General features: G+C 36.8%; 1 protein-coding gene across 1 annotated transcript in view; it reads left to right on the forward strand.

Moving 5' to 3' along the window:
• GLRA3 (glycine receptor alpha 3) overlaps positions 1–8,591 on the forward strand; it is a 130,363-nt gene extending 121,772 nt beyond the window's left edge. Inside the window, exon 9 of the mRNA XM_074991865.1 lies at positions 8,322–8,591. Coding sequence (XP_074847966.1) covers positions 8,322–8,591 — 270 coding nt within the window. The remainder of the gene's footprint in view (positions 1–8,321) is intronic.
• Positions 8,592–17,924: the final 9,333 nt, after the last annotated feature.

A 17,924-nucleotide genomic window follows, 5' to 3' on the forward strand; every position in this document is an offset into this window, starting at 1 on the left:
ACTCTGAAGTTAACTTTGAAGTAAGGGAAAGTGTGTGTAGACTCTCTCCAGGCTACTTCAAAGTAGTGCTGAACTTCAAAGTTAGTTCCTAGTGTAGAAGCACCCCATGAATCATAATCCCACAGATAGAAGCTTTTGCAGTGTTGTAAATGCAAAGTTTACTCAATCTCAGACATTTGAATCTAACTGAATTCAAATAGTGTCATTTCACCACATCATCAAAAGCAGAGTGAAAAAAACAGTGTATTCTAAGCACAAAAGCACCAACTGAAGGAGTGACATATTTCCTCTCCTTTAGAGCCAAAATAACTTTATTTACAACTCAATTTTTAAAGCAAGACTTTAACCACCTCAAATATACCTCTTCGGCACTTTACAATCCAACTCAACGGGAGTGGGGATGAGCCCACGAGGTGCTGAACAGTCTTTCCCGATCCAGAAGATCACTTAAACATATGCTAAACTTTAAGTACAAGCACAGGTCCATTGATATTGGTGCTTTGGTGGATCCAGCCACACAGCTCAGTGCCTTGCAGGTACAAGCCCTTGAAACTCAATGACATACTGAGCAAGATTCTGATTTTTCATGCCTTCTATACTAGTCTAACTCCCTGAAAATACTTCTGCTACAAAGAGGTGTTTGTGAGCTCATAGTGGGATCACAGTCTGCAATGTCCACAGTACAAGACCAAATGCTAGCAGATCTTCAAGCACAGAGTATTAAAGTCGATAAGAGTTGAGTGGGCATAGTCCAAGGCACCACAGAACAATAAAATGAAAATAGAAAGTATTTTAAGATATGTATCAGTGAATGAGACAAACTTATTTCAGCAATTCTCATGAAATGACAATATTCAGCTGAATTGCATTCACAGAGCAAGAACAATTGCAGAGGGCAAAAAATCAGTGCACAGTGAAAATAAAAGTCTTTTGTCATTTTAATTATTTCCTTTGAAAAAATCCTACATTTTATTCATGGCTGTCTCTTGCTGCTCTATGCCTCAATTTCCTTATTCTAGCGGTTGAACTGAAACGTGTTAATAATAGAATTTTATACATATGCTCATTGTTACACTTTAAAAGGTGGATGATTGAATAAAGCAATCACATCCACCACTTTTGCTAAATATTGCTCTGACAGTTCTAGGTTTTTGTCCTTGTTTTTCAAAAATCAGTTGGTATGTACATTTGGTTCTTTGGCAGTACTTTTGGGTTTACTTTTTTTGCTTTATAAAGAATTTGTGCTTCATTTCTGTGATATAAAAAACAAAAATTCTCTTTTTAATCTCTTATTCCATTTTTCCATCTCCATAATTTGTTTGCTTCCCCCCAACCCCCATTTAAGTTGTTTTTTTTTTCCCTATAAGGGACAGCAGGCAGTTCTATTTGCAATTGACATTCATGCTGCTTTTCGTGGACGATGAAAATAGCATGCTATTGGCCAGACTTATGTCCAACTCCATGGAAGCGAATTCCAAGCCCACCTTTGGGCTTTGTTGTGATTTGCAGGTCTGGAGACAACTCTGAAGTATCCATTTTCTTATAGCCTTATTTAATGCTTTCTTATTGGGCAACTACAAAAAGAACTTGATATATTGTTATATTGCTCATTTACACTTCTAAAAAATAACGGAAGTCTTCTGGATTAAACTAGTTAAATATTATTTCAAAGAAACTGAGTATTTCAGTACAATTTCTAAATATGAAATTTATGTGCACTTATATTTAGTAAATTAGTAAATGCACTTTACCAGCATGTTATATTTTCCCACTCAGCTACAGTAGCCAATGATTATACATTAAAATGCAAAGTGTACATTTGACTCATTTAGCACAAGTTAAATAATCCCTGATTCTCAGAGAATAAAATTTGATTTACTTATTTAATATGCAAAATATAAAGAGGAATTCTTCAGTGACCTCTATTTGACCAGTAAATCAACAGGAGAACGAACAGAAATTAAATGCTAGGATAGATGTTCAAATAACAGACTTCCTTGATTTTAAATAGTTTCTTGTCACAATTTAGAGCTAGCATTCTGTTCCCTATCATACTGAGGTTACAGAAGCAGAGAGTTTAAGGATGAAAAAGCCTATTATTAGACAATCCTGTCTATCTACAGTCTTGGAACATGACCAGAAAGAGGGATGGAACTTCCGTAGGTTACAAAACCCCTGATGAAATGAGTTTCCGTTTGTGAAACTGGTGTTCTCTAGTCCATAACTGGGTTTCTCTGAACAGGAAAAGCATGGGGCCACAAGTTTAGGGGGATTTAATACACATCCCTCGTTAAACAAGTACTTTACTTACGCATACTCACTAAGATGAGCGACACATGTTCCTACCTTTGTTCACTAGACACCCCCATTCATACAAGCCTTATTCCCCACCCTGCAAACACAACCCACTATAGCCAGAATCCCCACCAGCCCTGAACATCCAACCTGCTGCAGCCTGAACCCCCCACAAACCCTGCAGACCCAACTCACTGCAGCCTGAAACCCCGTCATGCCCGCAGATGCCTGAACCAACTGCTGGCTCCATAGCTCCAACCTGCCACAACCTTAACACTCCACCAGCTCCGCAGTCCCAACCTGCCGCAACCTTAATACCTGCTGGCTCAATGGCCCCCACCTGCTACAACTTAACCCACCTGCCTGCCCCATGGCCCCAACCCTCTGCAACCTGAAACCCTGCCGGCCTCACAGACCCAATCTGAAACAGCCTTAAGCCCCCCACCTGACCCAGAGACACAAACCCCCATCAGATTTAAACCCTCCCTCCCGCCCATTGCCCCAAACTGCCTCCCGCCTTTAACCCTCTCCAACCCCCCAAAACCCAAAGTTCACTTACCTTTCAAAAGCAGCGCCACATGCTGCCACTCCTTCACCAAATTAGGAGCACTTGGAAAGAATCAAAGACTTTTACATGTATTTTAATGGAATTGTAGTGTCCCTCTTACAAGTTTTCACCTATGAGCAGAAAATTGGAACCAATTGTGCTCATATAGCAAGGAATGAGTGTACTATGAATCTATAGCTTGCTCCAATTACTATAGGCAACATTTTTCCCCAAATGGAACATATTTATATCTAGAAATTAGCAAAAGAAAATCTGGACATTATTGTGATGTTTTATACTGTGGTCATTAGAGCGGGCTTAAAAAATTCAAAATTCATTTTTACAGAAAAACTGACATTTTCACACAAATATTTTACCAATTAGCTCTACTGGGGTCACCCACTCATAAACAGTCCCCATTATGTTACTTGCATGGAAACATACATGCAAATCAAGTCCTTCCCTTGAAGCCATTACAATCTAATTTGAGAGCAGCTGAAAACAGTTAATGGGATGAACAAAAGGAGGAAGGTGAAAGGGAGAGAGTAATGGCTACAACAACTGCAGCTGTGTAATCTTAACTGTATTTCCAAATTATTCAAAGATGATTTTATTTTTAAAGGCCCAATCCACCTCTCAGGGGGAAAAGCAGAAAAAGGCTACTGTTAATTTTTACTTATTTGGTGTGTTTTTTATTAATAAAACAATGTTACTTTCATTCAAGTCATCTAAACTAACATGCCATGTTTCCTAGTCATTGTTGCCTTCCTGATAAAAAGTAGGTTATGGGGATGAATTTGAAGGAGTAGATGAATAGATTACAGACAGTTCCCTGGAGAATATTCCATTCATTAAAGGGATGCATGAAGAAAAAGGCCAGAGTAGGTACTCAAATCTACCTTCACGGTTGCAGCGTAGAGGATGGAACTGATAGAGATTTAACTCCCCCACCAACCTTGGCTCCATCCTAGTGTCTGACTAAAATTGTTTTTAAAAATTACAGAATAAAAAATTGGCCACTTTAGGACCAAGTATCACATGAATTAAAACACAACCAAGACCATAGTTCCAGAAATTGGAGGTAAACATGAAATTCCAAACCTTGGAACAGCTGTTCTATTCTTTCTGCTGTACACTGTTTTGCTTGACTCAGATGTGCAGGAACTGGCATTCAGCAAATATTTTCAATAAGCTTTAATTTATTTGATCTGAACTTTTATAAGAATTAAAACCACTTAATAAACTTTTGTATGTAAAGCACCTAAGGTGAGCAGAAGATGTAAGAGGCAGAATTGCAAGTGTCATACATAATTGATCCACACAGAGCTTATTTTTCTTGTTGATCTTTCGAAAGAAGCAAGCACATAGAGGAATATTGTAGATACATTAAAAATGACAGTTCTATTTTTAAACTAAATTTTAATTCAATATACTTAGTTTTCAGGAATATTCAACTTTTTTCTATTCTTTTTTCAAAGATCCTATTATCTTTACTATGCAAATAACTGCACAAACTACATTGATGATAATGTTTAATGATAATTACACTTCTTTTGTTTTGTTTTCCTTTGTTTTGCTTTTTTCTTTTTGGTCTTCCTTCCCATTTTGATCAAAGTATTTTGGGGGAGTGCTTGATGGAAATGAAATCAATGAATCATTGAGACGTAGCAATGGCTTGAGAATGGCAGAACCTATAGACGGGACTTTGGCTCAAGTCTACAGTACAAATTTAAGGGTAAACTATGTAGAATATGTCCCATTTGTCATAACGTGATACCCAGTCATTAACAAACGCCCTGTTCTTTTGTCTAAACTAATGTTTTCCCTCATGTGGACTCTGTTACCCCTCATTATTATTTGTATGTGATGATGTGAAGTGTTACCACAAAGGTACCTGTTTTGTTAATTCTGTAGTGCTTACCGACTTGCATACATCTGGCATCAGAGAATGGAATTATACTGCGATTTTCCACTGTTCCAAAGAAGTCTTGAAAATTAACATCAGCGCGAGGAGAAATAACTGGAAATTGGATGCATATTTTAAAAAGCCTATTCAGCTTTGTATAGAGGCTGCAAATGCTTTCTCCAAAAAACCATGGAGAGTAAAACATCAAAATGTTTTAAATAACTCAAAGGTTACAAGACCATCCTGAAACTATTAGTACTGCTTGCAGCCAAAAATTACATTGGAGATATTTCAGCAAAAGTGTGTGTTACTCATTAGGACAAGTAAATTATTTAAAACATATATCAAACAGAAAACATCTTGAGTTCAAGGGAAACTAAATATTTTGATCATGTTATGCCTAGACATTTTATATAGTGACACTGATACTCAAACTCAGCTGACCACTTTCAAGCCTCTAAGAATTCTGGTTGTGTTTCAAAAATCTTTGCCTACATTTAGAAACACTCTAATTATATTGATTTTTAAAGAACTGGTCAAATATGTCTAGTAATAGAAAATATATGCAACTGCACTATGAATATAAATTTTAATAACAAATTTGTTAATATACATAACTATTTAAGTGAAGGCTTTTAAAATGTGTTTTTCCCCTTTTTAAAATCAATTACATATAAAGATGATGCACCAGAAAATCATGCAAAGACAAAGGAAAGAAAAAAATGTTTCCTTGTTACATCCTAAAAGGAAGACGTGAGTCTTCAAATCAACATTCATTGCATTTTTGAATGAGATATTCTATGGTCCACATTTTTAGATAGGGTTCATCAGTATACCACCAATTTAGTGGCTTCATCAGCTGAGGAGGCAGTCCATTTAATTATAAAAGGATTAAAAAAGTATTAGATAATTAATGGAGGTATACTGACCATCAGTAGATATTTGCCAAAATGGCCATAAATATAACCTTATTATATTTCAAAGAAAAGGAACATAAAAGATTTGTATGAAAACAAATGTACCATCAACTTTGTTTGAAATAAATTATTTTCAGATTTTGAAGGTGCATCCAGAAGATCAATTTTAGTTAGTAGCATAGAACAGAATCACATGTCCCTTCTCAGAGTCTGATCCTGCAAACTCATTTTAATGAATCATTCCTTTTATTTCAAGAAGCCAAATTTTATTTTAGATCAGTGGTCATGGTCGTAAGCCCTATGTCCAGTATCAAGTAAAAGTTTTTGATCATCAGATTCTGGCTATTAAAAAAAAAAAAATCACAAATTCATCTTAAATGTAACTCCACTGACCTCAGGAATCACACAAGGTGAATTTAGTACTTTGTGTTGCAACTAAGATGCTATTCCTCAGGTTTTCAAGACAACAGAGGTACTGGTACCAGAGTACTTAGTATTTTGTCATGTCATTACATTTGCATCATTTTATATTTCTGTTATTCATCTCTATCCTTTATTAGCCTAGTGTTATTCTCTTGCTGCCATGTCAGATTTTCCTTTTTTCATTTACTAGAGTGCATTACTAATAACAATAAAGTCAATGTAGAAGTGCTATTCAAAGTTCTCTTTGTTTACTATGTGAGTATGATTGTAACAGTACAAGTTTTTAAAAAATTTCAATGGAATGGCAGGCGCTGATACCAGCTTTGTCAGACTCTGACTGGATCAGTTCACAAACAGCTCTACCTGCCAATTCTGTTGCAGAGATGTGAAAATCCCTTAGATGACTGTGATCCTAAACTTTTCAATTTAACTGAATGTTTTTGGCTTTTTACACAATGATCTGATTTGTTGACACCAAAACTGTGCAGAGGAAATTAATGGTTTTGACATATTTCTCATTTTGAAAAAAAAATTGACAATATTTAAAATATTCACAATTCATTTGACATCTTGAAAATAAAAACTTCACTTTGGTTCAGGGTGTCAAAGGGCAGCTAAGTTATTCTGTACCTTCAAAAACAACAAAAAGTCCTGTGGCACCTTATAGACCAACAAATATTTTGGAGCGTAAGATTTCATGGGCAAAGACCCTCTTCGTGAGATGCAGTGGGTCTTTCTTAACCCACAAAAGCTTATGTGCCAAAATATCTGTTAGTCTATCAGGTGCCACAGGACTTCTTGTTCAGTTTGATTCAGAGAGAAACTTTTGATTTAGAAGTCAGTTTGTAGGAAAATGTCAAAAAAGTCAATATTAAAATGAAATGTTTTGTAATGAAACATTTCAAATGATGTGATAGGATTATCTCTAAGTACATTTAGCTGGTGAAAAAACATTAAGATTTCTATTTTTCATCCTAATTTGGGCAGGAGCATTTTTTGGAAATTCAAAAATTCTCCAGAGATAGGAAAGATAATCAGGGCCTTTCCCAGCCTGACTTATAAATTGATGTTTGTTTGTTTTTCAAAGTCAAGAGCTTTTCTGAAGAACATAAGTATTTGAGAAATAATATGTGAATACTTTTGTACTTTGTTGCACTTCAGAAATCTTAAAAGCATATAGTAATATAGCACTCAAACAAGATAAGGCAAGAAATAGAGTTCAAATTTGAATTTCTCAAAAGCAACTGAAGTATTCATAAGTAGGATATGTACTGAAGAAGGAACACAATAGTTTGAAAGTAAAGGAGATTTTGGGGTATACTTTCCATTAATTTTGGATCTTGCCTCAGTTCCTGCATACAATTTGTAAATCTATATTTGCAGCAGCAGAATAAGTTAGAGGCAAAATTTGAGCCTATGCATCTCTTCCTACCTGATAACCATAATTATGTAAATAGTGATGCAAAGTGTGCTCACAAAATTAAAACCACCTTACAGTCATGTAGCACATCCCTATACCAGGTACACAATTCTTTTTTCTACTGAGTGCGATTTCAGACCACATTCAATTCTCATTCACATGAGTCAACCCAAAAATAACTACATCAACGGGTTTGTGCTGGATGTACAGTGGAGAAACTGCACAGACTATGACCTTACCTGTGAGCCATGTGCCTTATCCTCCTCTACCTAATATTTTAGCTACAATTGGAAAAAAAAACAATCCTTTTTATTTGATGCATTATCTGAAACTATAAAAATAAAATATTAAAATTAGACTAATTAGATGCACAGTATTCAAGCAGGCACAATTCCCAATAATTTAATTGATGTCAACATGTTATATTGACTATGATAGCTCAATGGTGGCCTGGCCTTTTGGCGCTCTGTACAGTACAAATTATATGGTCTGTGATGGAAAAAGCAATGTAAATTTTGCCTGGTTGAAGACCATGGAATTGGGCTGTTAATGGGGAAACAAACAGATTAAATTGATAATTTGTCCTATTGGAGATCAACAGAAATAAGGGAAGTTGAATAGAATAAGTATTTAAAAACTGCTCAGTTGGTGAAATTCTGCCCTCTTTGAAATCTGTGGGATTTTTGTAATTGACTTGATGAGAGTGTCACCCAGAAAGATAAAGAAGCCACTGAAGTAAGGAGACAGAACTTTACCCTCAATGGTTGAAAGATCTATGTAACTGATGATGTTTCCTACTTTTCTTGTTAACAGGATGACGAGGTAAGAGAAAGTCGATTTAGTTTTACAGCCTATGGAATGGGGCCATGTCTGCAAGCAAAAGATGGAGTGACTCCAAAGGGGCCAAATAATCCCATTCAAGCTGCACCAAAAAGCCACGATGAAATGAGGAAGGTATTCATAGACCGAGCCAAGAAAATTGATACCATTTCCAGAGCTTGCTTCCCATTAGCCTTTCTAATTTTCAACATTTTTTATTGGGTTATCTACAAAATCATTAGGCATGAGGACATTCATCAATAACAAGATTAAGGCTTCTAGTACACACTGTTTTGGCTGGCATGTTCAGCAAGAGGTTTTCCATTGCAAATATGTGTATATATGCTCACTGGGATAGTTAAAAGGCAGAAAGAAAAAGATCCCATTTGATTTGCTATGCAAAGTCGCTATTGGACAGATGAAGAATGACACCCAGTGAAGCTATATCTGCTATTACTAAGATTCTACTGCATACTAACTAAGCATTCAACTTTTTCACAGTAAAATCATAACACTATACTATAACTATACTGCCAACATGTTTATACATAGTTTTGCATTTAGGTATAATTGTACAGTATACTTTCCTTACAATTTTTAATTCAAATGAATTTTTAAAAGATATTACAAAATGATTATAGTATGTCTTAGATGACTCCCATGGTAACAGATAATATACACATTTCTCCTCCTTTAAAATTTACATGATAGTAATAAATTACTGATTCATTAAGTTCTACTTAATTCGTTCAAGTTTTAGAACTTGAGCACATTTTCTTGATTTAATGGCAATGGGCTTTTTAATGAGCACAGAACACAGTTAAATTATATTTGGGGTTCTTTAAAAATAATAGTCCATAGAAGGAACTTCATAAATGGATTATGGTTTGGCCATATCTTAAAAAAAAAAAAAAAAAAACACATGGTAATGAAATGCCCAAAGTAGCACCAAATAGCTATTGTCCTGTCCGAAGTGCCCGCTCGTCAGACTTTCTGGTACCATGCACATTGCAGTAGGAACAAGCTACTGCTACTGAAAACTGGCTGCCCCTTTGTACCTTTCATTACTTACAATCACACCTGAACAAATCAAAATAAAAGTCAAAAGAACTAAAAATATGTTTCTCTCATTGGGTAGCTGTTCAGAAACCTCAGTATTTGGGGAGACAAGACAGATATGTATGTTGAAATCCTTTTTATTTCAGGGAAAAGTGACAAAAATAAAAAGGGAGAAGTTAGGGACTATACCTATGATAAAAGCAAGCTTATGAACTTTTTGAAGCTGACTATGGCAACATTTATGCACAGATACTTCCATTACCAGTGAAATGTGATACATAAATACAGATTTCTTGGACAGCTCCAGAAAATATTCTGTATCTTAGAAAAAAACTAAGCACTTGTTCTAAACATATATCAGGGCCATAGTCTTATATTTTTCCTCACTTTACAATAAAAGGAGAAGCAATTGAAACTGTTGGAGCATATTTTCTCTACTTAAAATTTCCTATACTGCATTAATTACACCTTGCAATTTTTACATGATAGATTTTATGTCATTTTAATATATAAATTTCAGTAAATAGCATTGCCACTTTTCTCTAATGAAAAGCAAAAAAAAAAAAAAAATTGTTCCAAAATGTGAAAACCTATAGGCAGCTGCAGGTAAAGGCATACCTGATGTTTTGAACTTGTAGTGAAATCCACTAGCTAAGACAATTTATTATTGAAAAGTTTGTTTTGAGCACATTTAAAATTTTGGTTTGTTGCCGCTCAAAGTGAATACACAAAAGCAAAACAGCTGGAGGGCAAACATCTGCTGCATTACTAGAGGCATATTGTGTATGAACTAGTCATAGCAACATATCCTTGCACTGGAGATTAGGATACAAAGCTGGTTTTGTCTGAGGATTAGCTAGGGGGATTTTCAAAAGACTAGCAATCTGCTTGTGCTGAATTGCCTCAGAAAACAATTGCATAACCCACTTCAGTTTTGGATATGGTCCTATTTTGGTTTGGGATCAGATGTTGTACCCTTTGCACAGGCATATTTACATATGTGAATATATGGGCACATCTACACTAGGAACTAACTTCAAAGTAGCCTGCAGAGAGGCGACACGCAGCTTCCCTCTCTTCAAAGTTACCTTCGAGGGAAGAGAGCCCAGTCTCAAATTCCTTATTCCATTCCTGGGAATGGAGCAGGGCCCTACTTTGAAGTTTCACTTCAAAGTGGGGTATGTGTAGACACTCAACTGCGAAGTCTTATGTCCAAGTTGTACTTCAAAATAAGCAACTTCGAAGTTATCTTTGTAGTGTAAACACGGCCAATGTATTATATAGCCAAGATCCAGAAGCTGGGCTCTTATCTTTTGTCTCCCACAGACTACTAAATATGGGAAATATTTGTTTGCCCACTGTATTCAGTGGTGAAGTGTCCCGCTAAGTTCAAAAGTAGAAGAATTGGACCCATTTTTATGGTGCATTCATCATGAAACATTCATAAAGTATTATATAAATTCTCCATTTTTTTTGTTTTGTTTTCTGTTTCCTTTCCAAAACAAATGACCTTTTGCTTTGATATTAATAAAAGAACTCTGGATGAATCAGTACATAAAATGTACTGGGCCAGATTCTGAGCTGCAACAAACAGTCCCTAGCACTGCAACTTTTTATACCAACTCAGGCTGTCATCCAGACTGCATAGTTCCAAAGAAGTGCCAAGAAGTGAAATATTATGCCCTACACACGCATGAGTTGGCTTTGGAGACACTTAAGCACAGCCAAACACCACAAATTACAAAGTTAAGCATTCAGAAGTGGGAGAAGATTTAGACAATAGGTTTTCAGGAGAACAGTCTTGAGATACAAAATGATTAGGCACTACATGGCAAAATTGTGTGGAGGGACAAAGTGAATAGAGATGAGCCAGATAAGGTCAATAATTATCCATTAACACCCCCCGAAACCCTCTTGAGTGACTGGGATGTGTTGGGAGGAACTCAGTGTAGCACACTACTTCTGCAACTAGTGTATGGTAATCACATTAACAACTACTGTATATATATTGTAATCCCATAAACCTTCCGCATGAGTGCTTTCCAGACATCTTTAATGATTAAAATGAGGTATATTTAATATGTGACAACAGGCAGCGTATAACATTGATACTAACGGGGGCCAGGTTTCAAAAAAAAAGTATGTACCCCTAGAGGACTGCACAGTGTTTGTAAGTTTATATATTTATAGTTCTGTATATTTGTTATATTTTAAAAAACTGGAGAAAATTCTGTGTTATTGGAATATTTCTGGAATGCATTTGTTTTATAATGGCACCAAGGACAGAAATGGTTGGGACAGAAGGGACAAGCTACAGTGATTCATTCTATGACTCCTAAATAATCATCCAGCAAGTGGTTATGATATTTTCCCAAGTGAACTGCAGTCTTGCCACACTGAAGTCAATGGAGTCAGGATTTTACCATCCGCAAATAACTCTGCATTTTTTCTGAGAGCCGTATGGCAACAGTTGCCCAGTTAACAGAGCCTTTTTAATCATCTAAGAAAAGTTTACTTCAGCAAACAGGCATTGTAGCACATCAAAATATTGAAAATATTCCTATTTTGTTGAATGTAAAAGTCATACAATGGAATGACAGGCTTCTCAAGTAAGATTTTCAGCTGTCTCACACCACAAAAGAGCAGCTACCCATTAGTGCCTATAGGGAGAATCCAAGATATCAGCAGGCATGCCAATTAACTACATACCTCCAGGAATAACTTCAAAGAGACAGGAGCCTATTGACTAGGAAGATCCTAGTCTAAAACTGACTCTTTCTATAATGATACAAAGCCAGCATGGACTATGGTGATAAAGCCACACATCACACCTGCCCGACACCCATGTTAGGCACACTAAGGTCTGAAGACTGGTCTATATGGCTATGTCTACACGTGAAGCCTACATCGAAGTAGCCTATTTCGATGTGGCGACATCGAAATAGGCTATTTCGATGAATAACGTCTACACGTCCTCCAGGGCTGGCAACGTCGATGTTCAACATCGACGTTGCGCAGCACCACATCGAAATAGGCGCAGCGAGGGAACGTCTACACGCCACAGTAGCACACATCGAAATAAGGGTGCCAGGCACAGCTGCAGACAGGGTCACAGGGCGGACTCAACAGCAAGCCGCTCCCTTAAAGGGCCCCTCCCAGACACACTTGCACTAAACAGCACAAGATACACAGAGCCGACAACGAGTTGCAGACCCTGTGCATGCAGCATGAATCCCCCGCTGCAGCAGCAGCAGCCAGAAGCCCTGGGCTAAGGGCTGCTGCACACGGTGACCATAGAGCCCCGCACGGGCTGGAGAGACAGCGTCTCTCAACCCCCCAGCTGATGGCTGCCATGGAGGACCCGGCAATTTCAACGTTGCGGGACGCGGATCGTCTACACGGTCCCTACTTCGACGTTGAACGTCGAAGTAGGGCGCTATTCCGATCCCCTCATGAGGTTAGCGACTTCGACGTCTCGCCACCTAATGTCGAAGTTAACTTCAAAATAGTGCCTGACGCGTGTAGCCGCGACAGGCGCTATTTCAATGTTAGTGCCGCTACTTCGAAGTCGCGTGCACGTGTAGACACAGCTTATATGTCAAAGACCTCAGCAGGGGCAACATCAGAGGAAGAGGATGGAGGAGCTTCCTGGCAAGTTGAAACAAACTGGTTTCCCAAGATATAAAAATCTTCACAATTTCCAAATTATGTTGGGAGAGGAAAATGCTTAATACTGACACATTATCACGAAAAAAACTCCCACAGTAAAATACTTGTTTAAAAAAAATCAGTGCAGACAATTGAAACACTTTGATGATTTCAAGATTTTTGCTTCAGTATTGATTGCTTTAAAACTATAATTAGATACTGGAAAGTCACTTCCTATGGTGAAAATGGAAAAAATCCCATTGAAATATATCAATGAAATATTTAAACTTTGAGGCTGTGGCCACACTTGGCCAAAACTTCGAAATGGCTATGCCAATGGCCAAATTGAAGAATACTAATGAGGCACTGAATTGAGTATTCAGCGCCTCATTAGCATTCTCACACTTCTGGCTGCAGCACTTTGAAAGCACCGCTTTTGAACGCGCGCGGCTCAGTGCGGCTACATAGGGGTCCTTTTCAAAAGGACCCTGCACATTTTGAAATCCCCTTATTCCCCTCAGCTGAGGGTAAAAGGGGATTTTGAAATGCACGGGGTCCTTTTGAAAAGGACCCCCGTGTAGCCACACTCAGCCGCATGCGTTTGAAAGGGGCACTTTTGAAGCACCATGGCCGAAAGCGTGCAAATGCTACTGAGGCACTGAATATTCACTTCAGCACCTCATGAGTATTCTTTGATTTGGCCATTGGCATGGCCATTTCGACGTTTTGGCCAAGTGTGGCCACAGCCTAAAAGTTTAAATATGTCATTGATATATTTCAATGGGATTTTTTTTTAATTAAGAAACTGCCTGTTTTCCATCAAAAGTTTCAGCTTTGAAGACTCAAACCAGCAATCATATAGCACTTTAAAGACTAGCAAAATAATGTATTAGGTGATGAACTTTCATGCGGCAGACTCACTTCCTGGATCAAAATCCCACAGCATCCCCTCCAGGCATTTAGAACGCAGCATCTCTGGGGCAAACTTAGTCCCACTGACCTTAGACTAGAGGCTGTACCATACAAATCCACATCTTAAGTTGCAGATTCCTATGAAGAAGTAAAAGAGTTTATGGTGCTCAGACCAGCACTAATTCCCCTTTTGTGCCTTCTTCCTCTCCTACAGGAAGAGGATAAGAAAAAAGTACAGGAAGAGAAGCCTTTGGCTATATAGCTCAGGAGCACTAAGACAAGGGGGTGGGGGAGCAGGGACAGAAAGTAGTGTGGCAGAAGGATCTTGCTTCTTAGGTGGTTCCCTTAGGACACAGCCTTGGAAACTGCTTTCTTCAAAGGTATGAAAATGAGTTTCCTGGCCACAGGGCTTGCTAAACCTAACACCCGCCATTTTTTAAATAAGAGGAAGTGCAATGAGATTGAACTGTATTCATCATCTACAGGATTAATTAAATGACAGTCTGATCTTTAAAATAATTGCCATGAGCTGAGGACAAGAACTGAAAAAGTAATAATGGATCGTTCTGAATAGTGATAATTTGGAAAAGCCAGATTAGACCTATTTAAGAAAAAAAATGCTGGAAGGATAGAAAACATTCAAGTATATTATGCCTGTGATTTACTAGTATATAAACCAGATATTTTGCTGTAACTATATTACATTCACATCGAAACCGATCAGTGCAATATGAAATTCAGAAGACTAAAAGTCTTAACTGTTGTAGAAACCAAGTCCAGTCACTTTAGCTTTTTATATTTTACAGGCACATAACATTAGTGCGGTACTCACTACAGACTCAAAATTTACACAAAATTCTGGAGTATGCAAAGTAAGCTAATTAAAATCAAATTGCAGTGGAAAGCTAGTAGGATCTGCAATATTGCTTATGGAACAGGGCCTCTCTCATAGTTAAATTCCTCAATGTAGCAACTTAAGTTATGGGTAAATGTCACCCATTGGCACAAGTGAAATGTAAAGAAAGCAAATCTTGTATTGGTTATAATAATTACTGCCATGACATAACTAATGTTCATTGTTTCCTGATGTCTCTTAGATGATGGGGAAGCAAAAGAAGAAAATACTGTCCTTTTTATTTGTTTCCCATTCAAGGGCATGTTTAAATTAACTCATTATCACCATATTGTGGCTTCAAGCAATCTTGAATGCCAGTACCATGTTAAACAGGTTAGTGGAAGTCACAAACAATTTGAATTTTTTTGCTTATGTCCTAGATTAACTGCATATATCATCTCTGTATTTTCTTTGGCATGTTTGCCTGTCCTTGGCTTCTCTCTTTTGCAATTTTTGAAGCACTTTTCTTTTGGACTGCTTTATGAGAAATCCAGTTTCAAATCCTAGATATGCTTCTGTTTAGGCAATTCAAATATGCACTTTAGACTGCAGGGATGAAGAAATGTGTCCACTTTGTTCCACAGTGAATTCCAAAACTAGTGTTTGATAATGTATGTGAAACCCATATTAAGATTAAAAGAGTAAAACTCAGATATAGATATATAGGAATAGGGAAAGAAGAAGTCTTCCTTAGCCCTAGAAGGATTCAAAAGTAGTTTTTCTAGCAATAATTTTGTATTAGATGAAAATGAGTTCATATGATACTTAAGCCCTATTAAATGTGTCGGATGCAAGAAAGTGATGCACTTCGTATTTACATTTAGCACTTATTAGCCCTTTATGTATAAAATTCTGCTTCTCCTGTAGACTATTGTAGGAGTTACTCTAACTTAACAGAGCAGAGTTTGGCCTTATACCTCTAAATTGCTGAACAATCTAATGAATTATTACAATACCCCTTAAATCAGAAAAATATTTTTATCTACATCTTACTGTACTTCTTTTAAGATGTCATATTGTTATTAATAAGATAATAAAGTCAAACAAGCATAAGTTTAAAAACGCTAATAAAAAGGTATAAAAATGAAAAATATAAGAAAACCAAAATTAAACTTATTAACAGTAAGTAAAGGCTGAACCTCTCTAGTCTGATACTCTGTCATCTGTCAACATCCATAATCCAGCATGATTTTAGTTGTCATCGGTATGGCTAAGTTTCCTGTGTTCCCCTAAAGTTTGTTTACAGCCACCAGTCCTGGATCTCAATATTCTATGCTGTTATTTCACACTAATTTACCCCGAAATGTCTTCTAAGAGCCTTGTAAATTGTGGAAGTGTTGGTAATGCTGCTAGAACAGGGGTCTGCACCCTGCTGTTCTTTAAGGACTTCTTTGTGACTCCCAACATGATAATTGCAAAGTAAATAAACAAAAAAACTGATTATTTTCGATAAATGGCGAACATCTGAAATTCCAAAAATGAACAACTCAGACCTAAACAAACTACATGGGACCCTGAAATGTTGGCTAACTCCCCTCAGAGTCCTCCAGAGAAAGAGAGAAGGTTCGGGAGTGACAGTCAGGAAGATAACAGGACAAACACACATGCAAAGTGTGAGGAAACAGCACATGTAAAAGGTTTGTGAATATCCTGCAGTAAACATGTATGGCATTACGAATCATTGTGTGTGTGCTGGTCTTAAAACAGGGGCTACAAAAGTGTGATTTGATGTTATTTATTAAGAACCGTCTAATATTACATGTACTACAGCTCTTGGATTATTGAGTTTTCTACCGAGTTGGAAAATATGGCTCTGCTTGCTATTTTGGTTGCCAACTCCTATGCTAGACAATATTGATCTCCCCTCATCTAGCAAATTCTCTCATTCAGCACTGGTCAGATCCCAACTCAGGTGCAGGACTATAGAGGTTCAACCTATGGTTTATTTTTCCCCACCCCATTTTGCAAGTGGTTATAGCAATGGTGCCTTCAGGCAACACATTATATACGCTATTTCCTGAGATATGCTCAGTTTGAAAGGCTCGTGAAAGCAGGTTAGCTTGCTGGAAGCACTGGGTGTAATGCTGGAAGAGTTTTGGTTGATCCTGCATTCTTGACATGCTTGAATATTATTGCACTTTTTCACTTTCGTTTTTGTGAAATATGCAAGAGAGATTTCTTAAGTTTGCATTTTAAAATGTATGATAGAATGAAGTTATAGATAAACGGACTAAAGTAATTATTGACGTTCCATGGATATGTAATTGTGAGCTGTATATGAAGAAATTGTGCCATAAGCTTTCACCATGAAATTCTATCATATACAGTAGCTTGTGTAATAGTGATCCAAGCTTTTTTAAAGAGGCTAAATCTATATATCTATATATATCTATATATAGATATATATAGATATATATAAATATTGTAGTGTATTAATTCCTTGTCTGTGACTTTTAAATGTATCTTCCTGTGAATTCTGTCTAAACAGACAACAATGGCAGTTTTCATTTAGAAGTATTTCTTTTTAGTCAATCTATAAAAAGTGGCATGCATGAATTTGATGAAATTCCTTTTTAGTGTATTACAGTACCTTATATTCAGCACTCAGCTAACATTCTCTGCAGATAGAGGTGTTAAAACGTGCAGTTTATGGTATTCATGTAACTGTAGCTATTTTGTTCTAAAAAATAAAGCTAACCTTTTTCAGAATACTGCTTGATGTTTTTAGATATCAGTTCTGTTTGAGCCACGCAGCAGATCTTGACTCTGATATTCAGCTCTCCCTACGTACAGATTCTCACTTTGAGAACAAAACATTATTTGTGTTTTTATGAGAAAATAGAATTCCTAGTGGTAACATTAGCATTTAGATCTAAAGTTCTTACCCACAGTCCTTGAAATCCATGGGCGTCTCTATGACTTATTTTGCCCTAATACCCTATACTAATTTATATTTTAAAAACTATTTCTCTCACTTTGTTATCCCATTATAAGCTGCAATTTTTTTTCTACTTGTGTTATGTAAGATTGTTGTGAACAGATGACTGAATAATGATAAAAGACATTTCCTATTTAAAGTAAGC

Source organism: Carettochelys insculpta, chromosome 4, assembly GCF_033958435.1.
Source record: "Carettochelys insculpta isolate YL-2023 chromosome 4, ASM3395843v1, whole genome shotgun sequence".
NCBI classification, from domain to species: domain Eukaryota; kingdom Metazoa; phylum Chordata; order Testudines; family Carettochelyidae; genus Carettochelys; species Carettochelys insculpta.